The 21655-nt window shown below is 49.5% G+C and overlaps 1 protein-coding gene across 1 annotated transcript in view; it reads right to left on the reverse strand.

Moving 5' to 3' along the window:
* Lrrk1 (leucine rich repeat kinase 1) overlaps positions 1 to 21655 on the reverse strand; it is a 131242-nt gene that overhangs the window by 10988 nt on the left and 98599 nt on the right. The window contains exons 21-28 of the mRNA XM_050149149.1: positions 17015 to 17186; positions 14437 to 14600; positions 13885 to 14024; positions 11744 to 11993; positions 8929 to 9095; positions 4897 to 5094; positions 2915 to 3192; positions 793 to 987 (exon numbers count right to left, since the gene is read on the reverse strand). Coding sequence (XP_050005106.1) covers positions 793 to 987; positions 2915 to 3192; positions 4897 to 5094; positions 8929 to 9095; positions 11744 to 11993; positions 13885 to 14024; positions 14437 to 14600; positions 17015 to 17186 — 1564 coding nt within the window. The remainder of the gene's footprint in view (positions 1 to 792; positions 988 to 2914; positions 3193 to 4896; positions 5095 to 8928; positions 9096 to 11743; positions 11994 to 13884; positions 14025 to 14436; positions 14601 to 17014; positions 17187 to 21655) is intronic.

Here is a 21655-nt window from a genome sequence, read left to right on the forward strand (position 1 = left end):
CCCTAGTGAGCACCGCTGTGCAGTTTCCCCATGCATTTCCCCTGGCACCAGCCAGGGGGATATGAGAATCTTCCCACTCAGGGTTGGCCTAGCACAAGACCTTCCCCCTCCAAAAAATAAAGGCCCTGAATAGTCTCTGAGTCATCATGGCCACGGTAATAGGTTCAGTTGGTCTGGAGTCAAAGGTCCGTTGTGTCCCATCTTAATCCCAGAGACATCAACTTTTGCCTCAGATTGTATTCATAATATGTTGCATCAGCTATCTGATTTGATGGACAGGTGCTAAGCTTTAGAATGGGGCCCCTTCTGACAAACAAGACACCATCTTTAATAATGTAGCAGGGTCCCTGCTTCTCACAAGCAAAGCTTCCAAAGAGATGTGTACCTTCCCCTGTTCTTGCATAGCGAATACATTGCCACAATGGGTCTGATATACAAATTGAGTGATCCTCAAAAAGTTCCAGATTTCAGAGCGTTTTAGAGTGGATTTCTGGATTGGGGATGGTCAACTAACATGTAAATATTCTGAAAATCTGAAAAACTCCAACATTTGAAATACTTCTGGTCCCAAGTCCACAAGCTAGGGAGAAGAAGGTAAGTTTTCCTCAGACAGACATGCAGGCACATGCCTGTGCACACACACCAAGACCGGGAGGTACATTAGCAGAACTAAAGTTCTGTCTAGAAGAGACAGAGAAGATTTCCCAGCGGTTATTAGGGAGGGCGGGCGAGCAGGCACACACAGCCCCTGCTGCCAGGGAAGAAGGGCCCAGGCTCCACTCTTCCGTGTACCTTCTCTGGCTTGGTGTCCCAGCACTCCATCATGAGCGCCTGGAGTCGATGGAACTGCACTTCCTCAGGCTGCCCCAGAACTGGGCGGATGCCCTTGGACAGCTTCTTGGCGATCTGAAGTTGATGGTGACCCAGGGCAGGACGCTGTCCTGACAGTAACTCGTATAGAACCATTCCATAGGAGAACATATCTACCTGGGCAGAAAGGCAAGCCACGTTAGGTCTCCTGCCTGGGCCCAGCAACTTTCGAAAGCTGGGCTGAGGGGGAAGGAACAGAGCAGATAATTATTAGATAAGGAAATTATTAGATAAATCATGAGATAAGAAAATTAAATTATTAGATAACAATCAGATAAGGGAAGCACAGGCTTTCCCACAAAGGGAGACCCTCATCAGTACATCCATCAGTTCATCTGTCTACCCTCATCTGTCCAAGTACCACACCTGTCCTTCTGTCCATCTACCTAGCTGTTCATCCTTCCTTCCTTATTTACGTACCTTATTTACGTATCCTCCCATCCATCCATTTGTCTATCCAACTTCTAGACATACACACACACACACACACACACACACACACACACACAGAGAGAGAGAGAGAGAGAGAGAGAGAGAGAGAGAGAGAGAGAGAGAGAGAGATTGCTAACTACCAGACACCAATTAAGGGCTCCAAAACCAAGACACCAGAGGGCTGTCTGTGAAACTCATTCAAAGGGGAGTGGAGCATCTCCTAGATAGCAACTCCTTTGTTTCTTCACTTTAATTACCATTGAGAGACCCAGCAAGGAAAGAGTTACACAGATCCCCTTAAGTCAGGGAAGATCTTTTACAAAAGAATGTCTGAGACAATAGTCAGCAGTTTTTAAGTGTGGCCGTTCTCACAGCCTCCCAGGTGAGCACCTTGTCTGCGTCACCAGAGACTGAGAAACTTCCCATTTCTGTTGCTTTGGCTTGTCCTTTTCCAACTTCTGGCAACAGCCACAGGTGCTGAGTTAAGCCGTGCACGCTTAGGTCATTCTCAAGGTCCAAGACCCGTCTGAAAACCAACTGTGCACTGACAGGGAATCAAAGCAAGCGAGATAATCACTCAGCCGGTAACGGCATTTGCGGCTAAATCTGAGGAACTGACTTCGATCCCCAGAACCCACACTGGGGAGGAGGCAAGAGCTAGTTCTTGTAAGTTGTCTGGTTTCTATACACAAGTCCACTCTAAATAAATACACGAGGAAATAAGTATAATGAAAGTAAGTTAGGGTCAAGGGGGTGGTGAGCGGACAGGTTGGCATGATACACAGCTACTGAGTGTGATACACGGCTACCGAGCGTGATACATGGCTTTCTGGACTCAGCCCCTGTCCAAGCCACGGCTGCTGCTCAGCTGTCTGGGAACTCAACACTCACTTTCCCAGCACTTGCTCTCTCCTGGCTGGCATTTAACCAGCACCTTGTGGTACCAGGAACTTCTACCACGTTTATTCTGTGCTTCTCAAGAGCGCCTTGCTTGTCTGCTCATTCTGTGCATTAAGTGTGATAGCCAGGCTCTCAGTGCAGGTACATTTCTACCCTGGACTTCGTCCACAGTTTATAGTGTGTGATGTTTGTGAATTGACGTTACGGAAGCGTCAATCGATGGCTGGGGAGATGGCTCAGTAGGTAAGGTGCTTCCTGTGGAAGCATGAAGACCCGTGTTCCGATCCCCCAACACCTACTAAAAGCCAGGTGTAGCAGTGTGTGCCTGGAATCCCAATCCTGGGAGGAGGCGGAGCCAGGGGGATCCCAGGAACTCATTGGCCAACAAGTGTAGTCAATCAGTGAGTTAGCTCCAGGTTCAGTGAGAGAGTAAAAGAAAGACATTAACACTGATGGAGGGGCAAGCACACCAGCATACACACACACTGAAACAAAACAAACAAACTTCTAAAGCTAAGGACGGGTTAGCCTTTTAACAAGCAGGCAGACCATATGCCCCAGCACCTTCTGGTCAGAGCCAAAATCTCCCTCACTGAACACAGGCTGAAGGGGGCAAAGCCAGGGTGCCTGGACTGCCTCTCTGGCTTCTCACAGGACTGGGCCCCTGCTGTCCACAGCTGGCTTTGGGGATGGCAGCGGGACAGGCAGGTACCTTCTCATCATACACGATGCGAGGCCTGATCTCCGGAGCCTGGTAGCCAGGGGTGCCCTCCACTCCCAGGGCACCCTCGTGAAAGGACTGCCGAGAGATGCCGTAGTCTGACAGTTTGATGTTTACATGCTCCTTGACGCTCAGGGACCACACCAGGATGTTGTCTGACTTGAGGTCACAAAAGATGATGCTCTTCTTGTGCAGGTAGGCCAGGCCTGAGGCAATCTGGTAGGCTATCTTTTGGGTGAGCATATGCCCCAGGGGCATAAAGGAAGAATCTTGCAAAGAAAAAAAACCAGTATTAATCAAACTTAAGATCAAATCAAAGTAGCACTAGAACCTTCTGTCTCCCCTACTTTTTGGATGGGGTTAAAGGGTTGCCTTATAAGGCACTAGTGGAAAGTGATGAGACCTTTAAGAGGCAGAGCCTTGTGCTGACTAGTTTTATGTCAACTTGACACAAGACAGGGACATTTTGGAAGAGAGACTCTCACTTGAGAAAATGTCCCTACCAGACTGACCTGCAGGCAAGCCTGCTGTGCATTTTCTAGACTGATGGTTGTTGTGGGAGGATGAAGTTAGCCCCACTGTAGGTGGCTTCATCCTGGGCAGGTGGTCCTGGGTTACATAGGAGAGCAGACTGAGCAAGCCCCATAAGCAGCCTTCCTCCATGGCCTCTGCATCAGTTCCTGCCACCCAGGTTCCTGCCTTGACTTCCACAAGATGAGGGATGACAAACTGTAAGCTGAAATAAACCCTTTCCTTTCCATGTCGCTTTTGGTCATGGTGTTTTATCACAGCAATAGAAACTCTAACTAAGACAGGTCACACAGATGGAAGTGAGGTCACTGGGGACACGTCCTTGAAGAAGCCATTGGGATTCTAACCTTTCTCTTTTTCTTTCCTTAACCTTCTAGGTGGCATGATCTAAGCAGGCTTTTCTGTCGCAGGACCCCATCATAATGTGCCACATGACCACACGCCCCAAGAACAAGGCCAACTGACCACGGACTGAAATCTCTAAAACGATGAGCCCAAACCTACCTTTATTTCTCTGACGTTGTTAATCTCAGGCATTTTGTTACAGCGAGGAAACACTGACTGACACACCCCCTAGTACTTCAAACTCTATGGATACATTGTCGCTATCCTTCATGCCAGGTGCCAGAAGGGACAGAGAATGACTTGGAGTGAAGTACTACTACGCACTTGGATAGAAATTCTCGCTTAGCGAGCCTTTCACGGCAGACCACATGGGAAGTTGCCGGTGTTTGCATTCAAGGACTCAAGCGCTCCCCATCTCCTCTCAGGCCCACCTTGCTCTGTGGTCAAGGGTAAACTAAAGGCACAGAAACTCGGTAAATGGTTCCCATTTTCGTGGAGGTTCAGAAGTGCCTGGTTTAATAGCAGCTCTTTCTTAATGAAGGCAGCCACCTCCCCACCTCGGGCAGAAGTTTGGGGGTAGTTACCCATTCCTTCAGGAGAATTCATTTAAACTTTCTTTGAGGAATAAGATGTGGAAGAAGGGATACCAGGCTCCGTCTTAACTGGTGCCCAGTGTGTACCTGTGGCTACAGGGGGCACTTAGCGATCCAGCTGGGCTTTGAGTGCCAGCTGCTATCTCTTAGGCCAATGAAGCTGCCTCATCTAAGGCTCTGTGTCTTGCCAGTCGAGGCAGTTTGTCTCTTCCTAAGGGACTTGAAATTTGCTTCTCTCTGACTCCAGAGTGTGAGCTCTTAGGCTGTCCCAACATGCCCTGCCCCATGTTTGGAGTTGGCAAGGCACCTGCTCTGGGGCTGGGTGCACCCTGGCTCACGGAAGTCACCCATGGTTCTGCTTTTGCAACCAAGTTGGGCATGTGAGATGGGAGGAAACTACTGGATCTGAGGCTACGCAGAGGCCTGTCCTCCTGCACTAGGGTTCTGCTGGCCTCTCCTGAGCGAGCGGCCCCCGTGGAATGTTCTCAGAGTGGCTGACTGTACCTTTGGCATTCTCAGACAGCACAGTGTTGAGGCTGCTCAGTGGGGCAAGCTCCAGGGCGAAGCAGAGGGGGTGGATGCTGATGCCAATGAGTGACACGATGCAGGGGTGCTGCAGGGCGTGCAGCATGCTGGCCTCCTGCCGGAAATCTGAGAAGTTCTTCATGGCATCCATGGCTCTCAGGTGCCTCAACATGGTGTCTGTAGGACAAAGCAAGGCCGTCAGCAACCTAGGTAGAATATCGGCTGCAGAACATGGGCTTCCCTGCAGGACCCAAGACAAAGGTGACCCAGGTCTAGGTCAGGAAGGTTGTTTCCTAAGGGCCTGCCATACTTACAGGGACTTGGGTAAGGTCAGACGAGGTTACATTTTAAAGTACACACCACATAAGGTATTGTAATACTGATGGCCAGGATTTGGCCCTAAAGGGTGGGGCTGAGACTGAGTCAGGATAGAAAGCAGGGGACAAGGACAGGATGACAGAAGGGAATATCCTCACTCTGGGTCTGCCTGCCTCCCCTCGGGCAGGGAGTCAAAAATCAACACAACTGACAGAACCCCCAGAGTGATTTCGGGGACAGTTTTCCCCAATCTCTCAGCAGCACTTCTAAAAGAAGCATTCAAATCAACAAAAGAACTACGCTCGCCTGGGACAGACTATGTAGACCTTTGAGTTTACTTGCCTCAGTATCCTCTCTCAACGCTAGCCCTCAGCAAGTACTCAGTGCAGTACCCAGTGATACTAACCCCCAAGAAGTACCCAGCAATTTCCTTGACAAGAGGAGTCTTGAAGGTGGGAGAAAGAGGCGAACTGGATCATATTTTTGTGCTTAATTGTTAAACTTTGCTTAAGTTTTGAAACTGGTTGTGAATTTCAGATACAAAGACACACACACACACATACACACACACACATGCACGCACACACATGCACACACACACGTACTTAAGCTGACTCTTTAGAGTGGCCACACTTACGTCTCAGGGTCCTGTCCATCAATGCATGCATGTGCATGCGTGTGTGTCCCCGTCCGTCCATCTGTCCCTTGGTCATCTGCCCGTCTGTGTTGCCGTGTCTCTCCCACCCCTTGCATCTATAGTGTGCACTATCTCTGTCTCTATAAAGACACAAATGCTAACCAAGGCTGTAAGCACCAAGCCTCCTCCTTTCTCAAGAGCTTATGTGGCTTGCCATTTGTGACAGCTACTGGGCACTCACTGAGTCCCATCTGGCTCCCTCAAGGGAGGTCTGCGACAGGGCTCTACCTGCATGGCTCGGAGAGTGCCCTTACAGCTCCCAGCCACCCAGATGCCCTTCACTTGGAGGTACCAGCAACCTTCTTCTCTTTGCACCCCCTTATATTGCTCAAAGCCTGGCCCAGGAACTTTCTGGAATGTAATTAGTCCCCCCCCCCTTCACACCTCAGGGTCACTGCAGGTTACCTTATTCCTTGTCAAGGAGCCAGGACCACCATGGTTATCATCAGCTGGTGAGACATTTGTCCATGGCTACTGGGCTGTGACATTCACATTAGGGAAGAAAGGTCTGCCACAGGGGATGAGTGAACACCAGTCACGCTCTAACCTCCGTCACTGCCCTTGGCATTCATTCATGCATCTCTTATATGATGGCCTGCAGGAGACCCTGGAGGCTCAGGACAGCACCCCTGGTTGTGGCCAGTCTACAACCTCTGTCTCTGTCGCTGAGGCTACTGGGTAGGGTAAGCCAAGTCTCGACTGCCTTATTTCCAGTTTGCATTCCTTCCCCACACAGATTTCAGAGCTGGGGACCATTGCGGTGAAAAGTCAAGCACCATGAAAGCCTTAGTGGTCCACTCCCTGGCTGTGCAAGACCTTGAGTTTGCTGGTCCTTTGGCTCCTGAGGATAAGAGTCCATTCTTGCATCGACTCTTTAACCCATGGGGAATTTATTTTTTATCATGTGGTGGGTAAGATCTTAATCTCCACCCCAGTTAGTGAGTGTGCTGTCTTCTCTCTGACCAGCAATGTCACCTTTGCTATGTGCTGGCTTTCTGAGCCCACAGGTGACTTCTGTTTCCTAGACAGTTCTGCTTGAAGTCCTGGAAGAAACTTGCCCCAACCTTGTAGACTCACTCATGACATTTGCGAGGTTGGCCCCTTTCCTTTGTCAGCTCTTGGCTTTGACTCAGCACATGTGCATCTGATAGTCCATTAGTCAAACTGCCGGGCTAGGATTCGGATGCCGTGATTAACCAAAATTCCAAATGGTTTTTTATTATCGCCACAGAGGCTGTTTTCTAATGGTCGCTGCTGTGTATAGGAATACCATGGAATTCTAACATTCTGCTCATGTGCAGGATTTTCAGGGAACTTTTCTTAGTCCGAAGTATGACAACCACGTCTATTTAGATCAGAGCAGAAGCCAGCATTCCCTTCAAAGAATTGCCAGTTGATTTCTTCCTTTCCAGTTTCTTTATAATTTTCTACCAAAGAACATACATTGACTCTGTGATCCCAAGATGACTTGCCCTGAACAAGGGGCAGTTCAGCTGGCTGGAGGGAGGGGCCCTGGGCTGAGCCCTACATGGTGCTTGCTATGGCTAGAATGTGTCTCCCCGCCCCTCCCCAACCCCCAAAGTTCATGAGTAGAAAACAATGTCGCCATTTCAAGACTGATAGTTATCACAGGAGTGGGCTTGTTAGAAAAGGAAATCCGTCCCCCTTCTCCATCTTTGGCTCCCCATTCTCTCACTCTTTGCAGTCCAGGCTGATACAGCATGGAGATTCTCCAGCATCCAGCTTGTCTTTCTCCCAAACCCCAGAACCTTGAGCCAAATAACTTCCTTTTGTTTAGCAGTTACCCAGCATGTGGTATTCTGTGGTAGCAACAGAAATGGATCAACAGGGGCACAGATGCCCTCCCCCCCCACTGGAAAGCATTCTCGAATTGCCTGTACTATGCAGAGCTGAGTGTGCTGCATCCCTGTGGCTTTCTTTGACGGGTGTAGGATGTGGGGGTGGCAGGAAGGGAACATCCCAAATAACCATGTGCAGGATTTGTCCCATCTCTTGACTCACATTGCTGTGGAATATTAGTGGAAGATGTGTTACATTTGTTTACGCCGTGGAACGTTTGTTTAATGAAGCAAAGATGTGTTGCATTCTTTTATGTTGTATTTGTTTAATTCTGTGAAGCTGTGTTACTTTGTCTGTCTGAAACACCTGATGGTCTAATAAAGAGCTGAATGGCCAATAGCAAGGCAAGACGGAGAAATAGGTGGGGGGCTACCAAGCAGAGAGAATAAATAGGAAGAGAAGAGAGAAGAGGGAGGATGAGAAAAGGAGGAGAGAAAGATGCCAGGGACCAGCTACGTAGCCACACACCCAGCCATGGTGTAAGAAGGAAAGAAAGATATATAGAATAAAGAAAGGTAAAAGGCCCAGAGGCAAAACGTAGTTAAAGAGAAATGGGATAACTTAAGTTAGAAAAGCTGGCTAGAAACAAGCCAAGCTAAGGCTGGGCATTTATAAGTAAGAATAAGTCTTCATGGATTTATTTGTGTATTGGATGGTGGGCCCCCAAAGAGTTAAAAAAAAAAAAGCCACAAAAAGCAAGCAAGCAAACAAACAAACAACAACAACAGCAAATCAACCACTTTTCATTGTACACTTTTCTGTTTGCACGGGAGATGGCTGGAGGAGCCCTGCAGATGAGGACTCTGCCTGATACCAGCCTGCCCTTTCCACATGTGCCTGGCTTTCGGTAGGCACAAAGCAGATGGGAACAGCAGGAGTGGTCTTTGCTAACACACAGTTTGTCTAGGTAGGTAGTAATAACCAGGCCTTGCTTAGCTTGGCTCTCTAGCCTGTACTTCCCAACTTGCCAGACCAGGCACAGAACAGAACTGCGCCAGCTATACCAGCCCCCCAGTCCTCCTCACCCCCTGTCCCAGGTGCATGCGTGGCTTCTGTCATCCCTAAGGTGGCCTGGAGTTTGGACACAAGATAGGTCACATATCTGAAGAAAAATGTGCTGGCCACCACGCCCTTACCTGCTGGGGCATTTGGAGAATTCTTGAACTTCTTGATGTGGAATCTCTTCACAGCCACAGGCTGGCCCTGGTACCTGGCCCCGTAGATGACGGTGCCACTGCCTCCTTGGCCCAGGATGCTGCTTTCGCCCTCCGTGTGCTCCAGCTTGCTGTTCTCCAGGAAGAGCCTGTGGTACACACAGCTCGGGGGTTAGCCTCCAGCCTCGGGCAGGGTGTGGCCTGGACTCAGCTGATGCTCTCCCATCCGGGAGAACAGTTCAAAGTCACTTGTGTACCGGCCCTGGATCTAGCACACGGCAGGCAGTCAGCCTGGGCAGCTATACAATCTTGTCAAACCTCAGTCTCCTTCCCTGTGTGGCAGACACATCCCAGAGACCCCCGGGGAGATGCTGAGAAGCCTGGCTTAGGGGAGTTCTCTGATTATAGCGGGCATAGACTAAGGATCCCTCTCGACATTTTACTCTGACGTTTTGTGCTTTGAAAGCTGCCATCCTTAAATACATTGCACTATTTACTGTCAGCTTAGTTTTCCCCCATCTTGTTATTATGCAAGATCATCCTCTGCCATGCAAGGCTAATGTCCCCACAGCTGGGGGCTAGGGCTTCATGGGGAGTTTTAGCCACTGTGCTGGTCTGTGTACTCTTGAGTCTTGTGAAAATAAAGATTTCTGTTGGGGTCTAGAAAAAATGGCTGTTGTTCCTTGACCCCACCCCCACCCCCCCTTCAGCCTTCTGTGGAAACGTCTGGGCCTGATGGCTCTGGAAGAATAAGCTGAGGAGCAGGGACCAGAGCTGGAGCCTCCCAGAAAGTTCAGAGAGAGAATGGGACAGGAGGAGATTTGTGGCTCCACAGGTGCAGACTTTGACTCTGGCGGTTCTGGGGCCAGCATGCAGGGCTTGGCGCTTTAGGAGGGGCATCCTTCTTCACCCCTTCACTGACTCTGAGCCTGCACCAGGACCTCTTAGCCTCTTACTTCCTGAGACTCCTCTCTTTCTTCAGAAACCATGGCATTAGAGACAAAACACGAAGCAAAGAAGAGAGAGAAGGCTGGACAGGGAGGAGAAAGGCAGACCACTCCACTGAGATCTATGCAGGTCCTCATCAGGGACCAACCAGGTGCCTGCCATCTAGGCCAAGGGTGCCTGTGAGCCCTCCTGGTCCTGAAGATGTGTTTTCTCTCTGCACCTTTAAGGCAGAGGCTTTGTAGCTACCCAGACTTAGCTCAGACCAATCACGTCACCTGTACCCACTGCAGCATTGACCACATGGTCTGAGGATGATTTTCAAGTGTTCTGATAAAACCCTTGCTTGGGAAGTAGAGGTACATGGGGGCTACCTAAGATGTGGGAACCTGGAGAATGCTGGGGGGGTCTTGCTAGGGCTTTCTAGGGCTTATGCAAGCCCGGAAAGTGCAGAGTTCTGTAGCAGTCACAGGGCAGAACTTTGCCTGTCAAACTCCCCTGTTAGGGCTGGTTGGGACCCCAGCAGATATCCCGAGCCTCTCTCTGGAAAGATTCCTTCTCAGGCTGTTGTGATCTTCCACTTCCTAACAGGTTACTTCACTTCAGAATCCTACTGTGCCGAAGATGATATCCAAAGCAGCAAGGACCATCCTGCCTTGCTTCTTGACGTCACAGAGGGAATTCTGCAGTCCACTAATTTGTGTCTGTGCTGAGGTAGAAATGATGCAAGGTTTGGCAGATACACGAATGTCTAAAACGTTAGGGGTGCCTAACCTAGCACCTTCCAAATCATGTGGTCCATGCTTATACACATTTGCATGCCCATGAAGAACCCGGGAATGAAGAAAAGCCATCTGCAGCAGAGTGGTACCTGCTATGTCCACCACAAGGCTGCTGGGGATGCTGCAAAGAGTGTGGCTGAGGCGTTGGTTAATTATCTTGTTACTGCTGGGTATTGAGCATAGCGTTTCATGCATTACCACTGAGTCACCTCCCAGGCCCATCTTAAATTCAATAGATCCCCGGAAGTGGGGTGTGGAGCAGCAATGGCGTGCATTCAGGGAATGTCCTATCGGCATTGGGAACAGTGCAGAAACATGAAAAAATAGATCTCCAGAAGAAGGAGGAGAAGTCGTTGAAGAGGTTAAAGAAACCGGAAATGGCATGCCACCGGTCGCGATAGTAGACCACAACTCCAAAACGATTAAAAATGGCTGAAATCTAAAATGACTGAAGGACTATCCCTGGGAGTTCATATCACAGAAGTGGGTTTCCATCTACTAAGGATGGCCTGTTTTATACATTTTGTAGCCATTTCCTTTTGGAAGGGACCAGCCAGGTTCCTTTCCACAATATTTCCCTCCCCAGTTATCCTCTTGGGAGGATGGAGGTAGAAGGAGCTGGAAGAACTGAGCTAGGGTGTGCCTGTAGCTGGGCACCAGCATTTGCCCAGAAAAGAAAGACGAGGCTGCAGGTGTGGGAATGGGTCCTTTCCACAAGGGTCAATGAGCAGCTCTGCCAATCTTCGGCCCTCCAGTGGACAACAAAGTGAATCTGAGGAGGGCCAGCTCCGCAGTAAGGATGCTAGTTCACAGAGGGGCACAAAGAGCAGGTGCCCCTGCGGTTTTGGGTGCAAAGTGCAGCAGGGCCTGCTGAGGATCCAGAAGGAAAGTCATTTCTTTCAGCAAGCTAAGATGTGGATCTAAGTTACCTGAGACCGGCAGGAAGGATGGCTGGAATAGTTACTGCCCTCCCCACCCCCCATGGTTAGGGCACCATGCAGTGACGGGTAGAAGAGGCACACGGCCTGCACGGCCTGCGCTCTTGTCCTGGGAGGGACTGTGCAGCATACCTGGCTGGGAAGTCAGTCATGAACAGCTCTGGGACAAGCTCCTGCAGTGGCACAGGGACCTCGGGGTGTCTGGGGCAGGAGATGAAGTCCCGCTCAATGGCTGTTAGCACGCAGTCTTCCATATCAAAGTACTGCACGCCCTCTGACTTCTCACTCGGATCCGCATGCTGGGACCAAGATGTCTCGCAGACCGGGCAGGGTACGTACTGCTCCATAAGCGGTGTCCCATCACTTTCTGTGGCTGTCAGGGCTAAATGGGGACAGAGAGGAGACAGTTCCTGTGAACTGGATGTGTGTGGGTGCTCTGAGAGGTACCCTACAACCCTGGGCCTGGTTGGCTTTACATCAGAGGCCTGTCTACTCCTGCTTGGGCCCCAGGGAGCCAGAAATGTGGTACCACTCTGGGGTGCCTTATTGCTTTGGTTTTGATTTCAAGGCAGGGTTTGGTTATATAGCCAAAGCTGACCTCAAACTCATGATTCTCTGATCTCAGCTCTCCAAATGTTGGGGTCACAGCAGGTACCAACTGCACTCACCACTTGGTGACTTTGTGCAGTAAAACTGTTGATGCTAAAGTATTTGCAATGGAGGAGCTATTCCAGGGTCTAGACCCAGAGTCAAAGTATCCCGCAGCCCTTGGAAGGCTGGTAGAGGCGGGCGAGACGAGAGTGGTAGGGACTTTACCTGCATGGCTGGGGCTGAGTCTGAGCCACACTCCATTACCCTGACCATAGTTAGTACAAGCTAGAGACAGAAGACCTGTTGGAGCGCTCTGGGCAAGTTAAATGCAGGGGATTTTGAGTATAGATGATCATGGGATGTTTAGCGCGGGCTCATCTATCAGAAGTATATTGTTTCTGTGTTCTCTCATTAGGAGGTGGTAAGAAACACCCACAGAAGTACCCTGGGGCAGGGCAGGGACCTCCTTTGTATAAGACAGTGTGGATTCCTAGATGTTCTGGGCTTATCTGGCATTCACAGGAATCCACAGTGAGAGACTCTTGGCCACTGGCTCACAGTGCTGGCTCTAGGACATCTTGTCTCAAACGCTTGGCCAAGTTTCTTCTGTCTCAGATTACTGTCTACTTGGTTCACCTGCCAAATCCCCAGCACCTGCTGAGGCGGGGCACGGGCTGGTAGGGAGCTACAAAGTGGCCAGAGACTTGACACAGGTCTTGGGGGGGCCCCCTTGGCTGGCCAAGAGTCCTCCAGGCACCTTGCCTTACACGGGTTGATTTCCTCTGAGGACCTCTACCTAAGCCGTTTTCCATGTTGGTCACTCTTTGCAGCAACATGCTAAGAAGCCAGGTTCCATGTCTGGGATATGTATCCAGGGGCATTCTGCCACATCCCTGAGCACTGTCCAGAGGTTCTGGGATATAAGGCTCTGGGGCAGGTGGGTCGACTAGTTCATACAGGCTTGTGTGACAGACAGGGTGTCCTGAGTCCACCCTCTACCGTTTGACCTCTGGCTAGGTTAAATGCAGGGGCTAGTGAGTCTAAAAGATACTCCAGAGGCTGCAAGGGGGAGAAGCGCTCCCTCAGCCGGCCCTCCCCACAGCTGCCTTCCTGCTGTCTGCTCTCTGTCCGCCTCAGTAGCAAAACAAACAGAGGACCCCAAGGGGGTTCACTTCAAACAGTATTTTCTTTGGTCAAACTGTCGATGGGGAAATGGATTCAAAGAGTCTGAGAAGGGCTGTGTGGGTGGTTTGATCACCACCAGCATGAGTAGGGAGGGGCACACAGGGAGGGAGGAGAGGGAACCACAGCGCTGGCCTCCCTCACTGTCCCTACACTAGGGACAGACCTCCACTTTTGGGTCCTCCTGATGTCAAGTATATGTACTTACACAAGGCATATGTGTGGTTCTCTGGGCCATGCGTGGGACCCAGAGACTTTCCCCCTATATACTGTGGGCAGCTAGGACACCTAGTTCTGTTCCATTTTTTTTTTGTGGGTCACACTGTTCCCAAAGCACTTCTCTGCTCTGCCCAGAGCAGGACTCCCATGGAGCCGAGGGCTCTCAGGAAAAGGGCTGAAACCGGTGGCAACTTTGCTTTCTCAGAGAGGCAGCCTCATTCTGATTGAAAATGCCTATCTATAAGCGTGGTCAAAGGCTTGGCTCCAGAATGTTCTCTTACCGGGAAACCACTGATCGATCAGGGAGTTGATATGGTCTGTGATAAAAGCCATTGCTGAGAAGTCCCTCACTTCTGATTGGCAGATGATTTTAATCCCTCCACTTTTTTTCTTCTTCCAGTTCACGTCTGAGGACTCCACGCTGTAACGCAGAAATGGAAAGGAGCCCATTGCCAAACTATTGAGGAGCTGGAGGTGATTTCCCTGCTTCCAAGGATGGACAACTCTCAGGGACCCTGAGGGTCCATGCGCCAAGCGCGATATGGGGGTGACTGTTCTGTTTATATATTTGTTTATGACTCAACTTTTTCCTTGTTCCTACTCCCCCAAATGGAGTGAGCTCAAATTCTGGGCTGTGGCTCCCCTCAGCCTACCCAGAAGGAGGACAGGAAGATGGGGCCCTCAGGCAATCAGAGGGAGGGTCTCTATTTCTAGAAAGCTGTTCTAGGAGCAGAATTCTGACTCCACACGGAAGAGCAGTAGGTCGGGGCTGTCACAGGGCCACTGCTTGGGAACTGTGCTGACCCTGCCCGCAGGCTCCCGGATGTTCCCACCTGAGGTAGCCCCCATCAAAAGTAACCAGCAGCCCTTCTTGCCAGTAGATGGTCTGGTTTCTTTTGACCCTGAATGTGCTGCAGCGATTTCTCTGGTTTCCTGTGAAGCTGTAAATGGTGACTTTCCGGTTCCTGCTTTTTGTATTCTTCTTGTTTTCAAAAAGCTGAAAGACAGAGAGAAAAGACCCTGTTTAAGAATTCTGGGCTCCCCACTGGCCTGGTGCAGAACTCGAGGAGGCTGGCCTGGCCCCATCTTGATAAATTGCTGCAGCTTCCCACCCGTGCCTCCCACGCCCACTGCTCATCCCCGCTGCCAAGTCAAAGGCCGCATGATCTGGAAGGGTATCCAGGGTACCCTGGGAACAGATTTTCTAAGCGATTACAAATGGGCTGTTCTTCTCCGAACACTTCCCTCCCCAACTCCACAAGCGGACATTTCATTTGGTAATGTGGACAGGACAGAAAAACAAAACAGGGAAAATAAACAACCAACAACTTATCACCCAGAAAGGAAGAACTTTAAGATTTGGGTAGGTATGAGTCCAGGAGTTTTTCTTACTAAACATATGTGTAAAAACAGTGGTACAGAGTGTGTTCCTCATTCTGCATGCTCTTTGGCTGAGGGATACAGCTCAGTGATAGAGTGCTTACCCACCATGCCCCGGGCTCTAGCATGAATCGCAAGCATTGAAAAACAAGGTATACTTTGAAAATGTCATGGCTGCCTTTGCCATTAAAACTCACTGACAATTCATTTTCCTAAGGCTGGGGTACTGATTTCTCTAGCCACTTCTATTAGGTTGGCTCTTCCCCTCCCTCCAAAATATAGCACTATGGCTACGGAAATCACACGAAGATTTTCTCTGCTTCAGTAGTGGGGTGCCCGATCTAGGGTCTGACAGTTTTAAGGCTCTGGGTGCAGAGTGAGGTTTGGAAAACAAGAGACTGTCACCGCAGCCACTGCCCACCAGGGCCAGGCATCTCGCTGGGCTCTTTGTTGCTCTGGCAGATCTACAAATAGAGAGGCTATTGCTGCGGGAATCTGCATGTCTTTGATGGATGCTGAGGCTGAACTCTTCTCCCCTCTGTCCTCCATCTGAATTTTAACAGGATTTCTTTCGGCATTGATTTCTCAGACAGGCATGATCCCATCCAGCAGCCCCCCCTCCTTGTGAGCTCAGCCTCCCACAATGTGGGGGGGGGGCGCAGTGACCTCCCACTTAGAACACAGCAGGACACAGTTCAAACGGAGGGCAGAGAGGCAGATGGAACCCTAGGAGAGGCAGTGCCAGCACCCACTCTGTTAGCCAGAGCATCATTTTGGCTTCATAATGAGATCACTCCCCTATCCGCAACACAGGCTGCAACACTTTTAATTGATTTTCAGCCTCGTGTGTTTATTTTTTTTCCCATAAAATGGGAAGATCAAAGAGCATCTTTCCCCGAGCCAAGAAGTTGTAATTCACTAAGGGCGCTCTAATTAGAAGGTGGCAAAAAGCAAAGTCAGGCAGAGATCAATGTCAAAAGAGACGCAACCGTTCAACAGTGGGAGTGTATGCCAGGGACTCACAAACTGTAGAGTGTGTCCCCATCCCCTGGGGGTCTTGCCAATGACAAGCAGCTGGACTCCATCCTGAAGTTTCTGAGATCTGGAGTTGGGGCTTAACAATGCGTAGCTCTCACCGGATCTCAGGTGAGGTCAATTTCGCTGGTCTGGAAACCCCGCTTTGAGAACTACCGCTCTAGGCAAATTACTTCTGTATTATTGTCTTGCATGAAATTAGTGCTGACTGACAGCTGGGCTGCCGCTTCATAACTCTGGCTGGACCCACAGAACATCACCCATGGGTTGGCTCTTCACTGTGACCAAAACAAGTGGATATTTTCCAGCAGAGGTTCCACACTTGGCTGCGGAGTGGCATCACCAGGAACCTTTACACAGTCTAGATGATGCAAGCTGGGCCTGGGATGCATCTCTAACTCTAGCCTTTAGGTTCGCCAGTGAGATGGCTCAGCACAGATGCTCGCCACTAAGCCTGACAACTGAGTTCAGGCCCTGGGGCCCATGTGATGGAAAGAGAGAAGCAACTCCTGTAGGTTGTCCTTACTATGATACTTAGGTATGGACGCTTACAACCAAGATTCTAAATTTGGGTGATGAGAAGTCAGAGATTCCTCTTAGGTAAGTCAAGGGTACAGTCCATGAAGTCAGGGCCCTGGGGAGTGACGGAAAATGCTAATTCTTGGCCCAGTTCATAGCTGCTGCACCATAAGTATGCTGGCTTGGTGGGAGAGCCTGCTTCTGTTAGCACAAGCTCCACAGTGACTGGGAAATGGTTACCATTTGGGACCATAACTCCAGGAGGGAAGAGGCTAAGTCATATGGGTACAAACTTGGTATTCCCAGCCTAGGCCAATGGCTTCACACTATGCTTGCCTCTCAACCCTGTATCAGTCCTTCCACCGCAGGGGAGCAGCCTTCAGTTAGGTCCCACCAGCACAGAAGTCGTAGTCTTCCCCCCAAGAGTATGCTTTTAGAAGCCCATCCATCCCGATGCCTTATCCTCTCAGGAACTACCTGCAGGTCCATCTCAGCCAAGCTGATCAGCATCCGTGCTATGAATCTCTGCCAGAAGCCAACAGGCACGAAGCTCATCTTAAACACCCGCTGGATGGTGTTAGCCATTGGGTGCCGCATGCTATGGGTGTCCAGTCCAGGTTTGGACGGAAGGAGGTGTGGTAAGAGGTAGCTGAAACACAGAAGGGGAGAGATGATTAATTGTGGCCTGCGGTCCCCTGCAGGACCCTGGTCCCTCTGGGAAGACCTCTGCTGGGAAATCTCAGGCTGCCAGGCATCCTCCCTATAGAGTTGGAGAACCTAGAGGGATGTGGATGGGAAGATGGGAAGACATAAAAATGCCAGGCTCAGTAAATCGGAGTTGCTTCTCAGAAAACTGGGTTGTGGTTGTGAAATCACTTAACACCGACTTTGGTTCGCGGAGGGAAAACAAATACAGCTGCACGGTTCTGAGGACAAGGCAGATATCGGGGTCAGGGTGACTGTTTCCTTGGTCTTCGAAGCTGTTTATTGTCCTTGGCTAATGAAAACAACACACGACCTTAAAAGTTAGAACATGGCGGTTTTGCGCAGAACAAATGATGTTTTATGAGAACACAAGTGCACATGGTCATCGTTAAACTCTTGCGTCACTATGTGACCTAGGTGCTTTTGTCTACTGTCATTTAAAAGAGCGGACAGCCAGAAAGTCGCTCCCCACAAATGCATCTGGAAAGTGAGATATACCATGTGCTATGAACTATGAGTTAAGGGGCAGGCACAGGGCAGGCATGGGCTATCCTGGCAAAGCAGAGGCTGGATTCTTTTCTCTTTAAAAGATACTGTTATTATACATACGGATGTTTTGCCTACATGTGTCTCTGTGTGCTGTGTGTGTAGTACCCATGGAGTCCAGAAGAGGGCGTCAGAACCCTTGGGACCGTAATTACAGATGGCTGTGGGCCTCCATGTAAGTGCTGGGAATGGAATCCTGGTCCTCTGGAAGAGCAGCCAGCGCTCTTAACTGCTGAGCTATATGCACAGCTCCTGGAATCATTTCTTAATAAAGGCTTTGCCTTCAGCAATCCCAGTCCTGCCGACCATGCCCCCACAAGAGCCATAGACCACATGACAAAAACTCCAGCACCAGACACGAGAAACCTCTGTCAAGTTGTTGGTCAATGGAATCCAAGAGATTTTCAAAACAACATAGGCTATTGCCGTTGCTCTTCGCTGCCTCCCAAAGGTTTAAGGTGAGTTCCGATTGCTGCAAACTCACACTTCCGACACAGGATCTAACCTGGAGGTTCTCTCCCTGAGGGCTAGCTTTCACAGTACCAGAAGGTGCTAAGCGAGCTGCCAAGGGAGGAAGCAATCGACAGTCATCCAGCTCTGATCCCATGACCCACAATCCTCACCACAGCAAGGTAGCCCTGACTGTGCAATAGTGGGGTCAGATCTTGGCCGTAGCCAACGGCTGTCTATTTAAGGCCTGATCAACAAGAAGGGAATCATGGCTGGTGCTGGAAATGCCGCTAACTTCCTGGGGCTCGTGAGGTCATGGACCTATTACTCCACTTTACTAGACCAGAAACACTTCTAGCTGAATTCTAAATCTACACACACAGATGAGTCTAGCTCCCACACCCCTTTGCCGCTGACAGACTATTACAGAATACCACTAAATGGTCAGAATGCAGAGATCACTTGACTGTAGGCTACCCAGAGGAGAAGCATACGTTTGCAACACAGTCCTGCACCTAAGACTCAGAGAACCCTGGAGAAGAAGGGGAAGAAATAGTCTCAGAGCCCAAGGACCATGAAGTCGCTGTGAGACTGTGTCTCCTAAAAATAACAAGGAAGCTGCACCCGTGATACCTTGACAAATATGATTACCCAAGTAAGACCTGAACAACAACACCAAAAACCACCAGAAAATGGAAGTGGACAATGTCACAGGGTCCCAACCTCAGACAACCAATGAGACTACTGGGAGAGCAAGAATTAGTCTCTACTGATCTGGGAGGTCCTTCTGTATATGTGTTGCTTTTATTGATTGATGAATAAAGCTGTTTTGGCCAAAGGCTTAGCAGAGTAGAACTAGGCAGGAAGTGCAGACAAAGATACAGAGAGAGAGTAGGCAGAGTCAAGGAGAGGCCATGTAGACACCAAGGAGCAAGGGGGCCTAACATTACTGGCAAATCCACGAGCCTCAGGCTGAAATATAAATGAATAGAAATGAGTTAATTTATAGTTAGAGCTAGCCAGTAGGAAGACTAAGCCATTGGACAAACAATTGTAACTTAATTTTAATAAGCCTCAGAGTGGTTATTTCATAAGTGACTGTGGGAACTAGCGAGTGGGGACCTAGTGGGTGGAGAGAAACCGGTCTAGTGGGACTGGGCAAGATGAGAAAAGGCTTCCATCTCCACTTTCCTAAGGATGAGTCTTTTGGTTGGCTACAGTAACAAGTCATATACATGCTTGGAAGTCATATACATGCAAGGCTTAATAGACTCATCAGGTTCTATTTATATATTTACACACACACGTAACAATAATGATAAAAGAAAGAGAAACAATGAGTTTGAGAGAAAGTGAAGGGGGATGAACAGGACCAAAAGGAGTTAAAAATACATGGCCATTGAGGTCAACTCCTTTTTTTTTTTTCGAGACAGGGTTTCTCTGTGGCTTTGGAGCCTGTCCTGGAACTAGCTCTGTAGACCAGGCTGGTCTCGAACTCACAGAGATCCGCCTGCCTCTGCCTCCCGAGTGCTGGGATTAAAGGCGTGCGCCACTATCGCCCGGCGAGGTCAACTCTTGAAGGGAATAGTAGTCCCTGGGCAGAAAGGCTGTCTTAAGGGGTAGCTAAGACTGGACAGCAGAAGTGAATTAATTATTCCTGTGTCTGATGGGTGTCGATGAGTTCATGAACCCTGGGCAGGGCAGTGTGCCCTCTGAGGATGCGGGCTAGTGCAGGTTGTGCCACTGAGATGGCCACACATGTGGGCTGGGGCCTTCCAGAGATGGTAAGAGCTAAGGCATTTCTGCCAGCAGGAAAGGAAAGTGCTGGAAAAGACAGGTCTTGGAAGCTCATCAATCTCGAGTTTCTGAAGGACTTGGCAGGGGTGGGGGTGGGGGTTCATGGGCTACAGGTGGAAGACCCAGGTCCCAAAGGAGCATCTGTGTCTGTATGGATTCCAAGACCATAGCTGCATTGTTGACCCACGGATGCCTAGGGTGTAAGGAGCTGGGACTCACCTCAGGCACAAGGGAAATGAGGTCTGTGCTAGGACGGAAAATGTTCTGCTACTCACAGCTTTGTGCGGATCCAGACACACGGGACACAGGACGTAACATGGCCAAACAGTAAGGGCAGTGCTGCTGATCCCTACTCTCTCCGGAGCTCCTGCATGTAAGAGACACTGTTCTATGCAGTATAATCTATTTACTCCTGACAGCAAGGGTAATGGCAGTAGGTAATGATATTGTTGTTATTCTGCAGGGGAGAATAAAGGTAGCTGGGGCTCATTCTCTGGCAGTCTGTCACGTTGCTGTGCAGAAACTTCCTTGGACTTGGCAGTAATCTGGCTGATTTTTATTGTTCAACCATATAGGTAGAATCACACACACACACACACACACACACACACAATACTCTTACTGAATGCCAGTATATAATATATCCTTACTCCTCTAATCCACTGATAAATGATAAAACCAGAATATTGTTAGATCACTGACAGGTGGCCCAACCTTGAGCTTTTATTGGCCAATGGCAATGGTATGGAATAAGGGACCATGAGGCAGACCTTGAATCTGTTTTTTGAGGTTTTTATCTTTAGGACTCTGCTCATGACTCCATACAAATGAAGCAAGTAGGTCTTGCACTCCTCCCCTCAACTCTGTTATGGCCAAGTGTAAAGGAGGGCTGTTTCTGTGGACGGCTGATTTACACCGACAGAATCTCCAGAATGGCTGCCCAGGGACCAAGCCAGCTCCCCACTGTATGGCACCACCGTAAGGCTCTGGAGTTGGAGCACGGAGTGATGATGTGTTCTAGGGCAGGTTCACCATAAGGGCTCATGGATTTGGGATACTCACTGCCGCTATCAAAGCCAGGAAGTGGATGAAACCAACCAAGGACATCAGTGGAGCCTGGGTAGCCACCAGAGTTTTGGTGCCCTCTCAGGGGTCCTATTTCAGGGTTTGGGGCATTGGCAGTTCTCATGTTCAGGAGGGTGAGTGTTGACATGGAGTAACGCAGGTGACCATGGGAAGAAGGCATCAACACGCTACTAAGGATGCATATTCTAATACTTAGCGGAACCACTGAAGACCACACTGAGAATACAGGGAATGAATAAAGAGATCAAAATGCGATTAACTCAGAAGGCGAACAAAATGAACAAGGGCACAAACTAAACGGTACAAATAGGAAGCAAATGGCAAGCTACTTAACTCCAACTCAGAAGCTAATCACTTCGTGTAGATGAACTAAGTTTTCCTATTTAAGACAGAGAGCATCAGGTTAGACGATTCATTGGCAATAAGGTATTCATTGTGATATACATACTCAGATCAATTTGTAATGAAGCAGACAGCTGTAGCTAAAACCTAACAGACTTCCAAAGCTGGTACTTGGTTATTTTAAAATCAGAC

The sequence above is a fragment of the Alexandromys fortis genome, unplaced genomic scaffold, assembly GCF_014885135.2.
Source record: "Alexandromys fortis isolate MF-2015 unplaced genomic scaffold, M_Fortis_MF-2015_v1.1 scaffold_67, whole genome shotgun sequence".
NCBI lineage: Eukaryota > Metazoa > Chordata > Mammalia > Rodentia > Cricetidae > Alexandromys > Alexandromys fortis.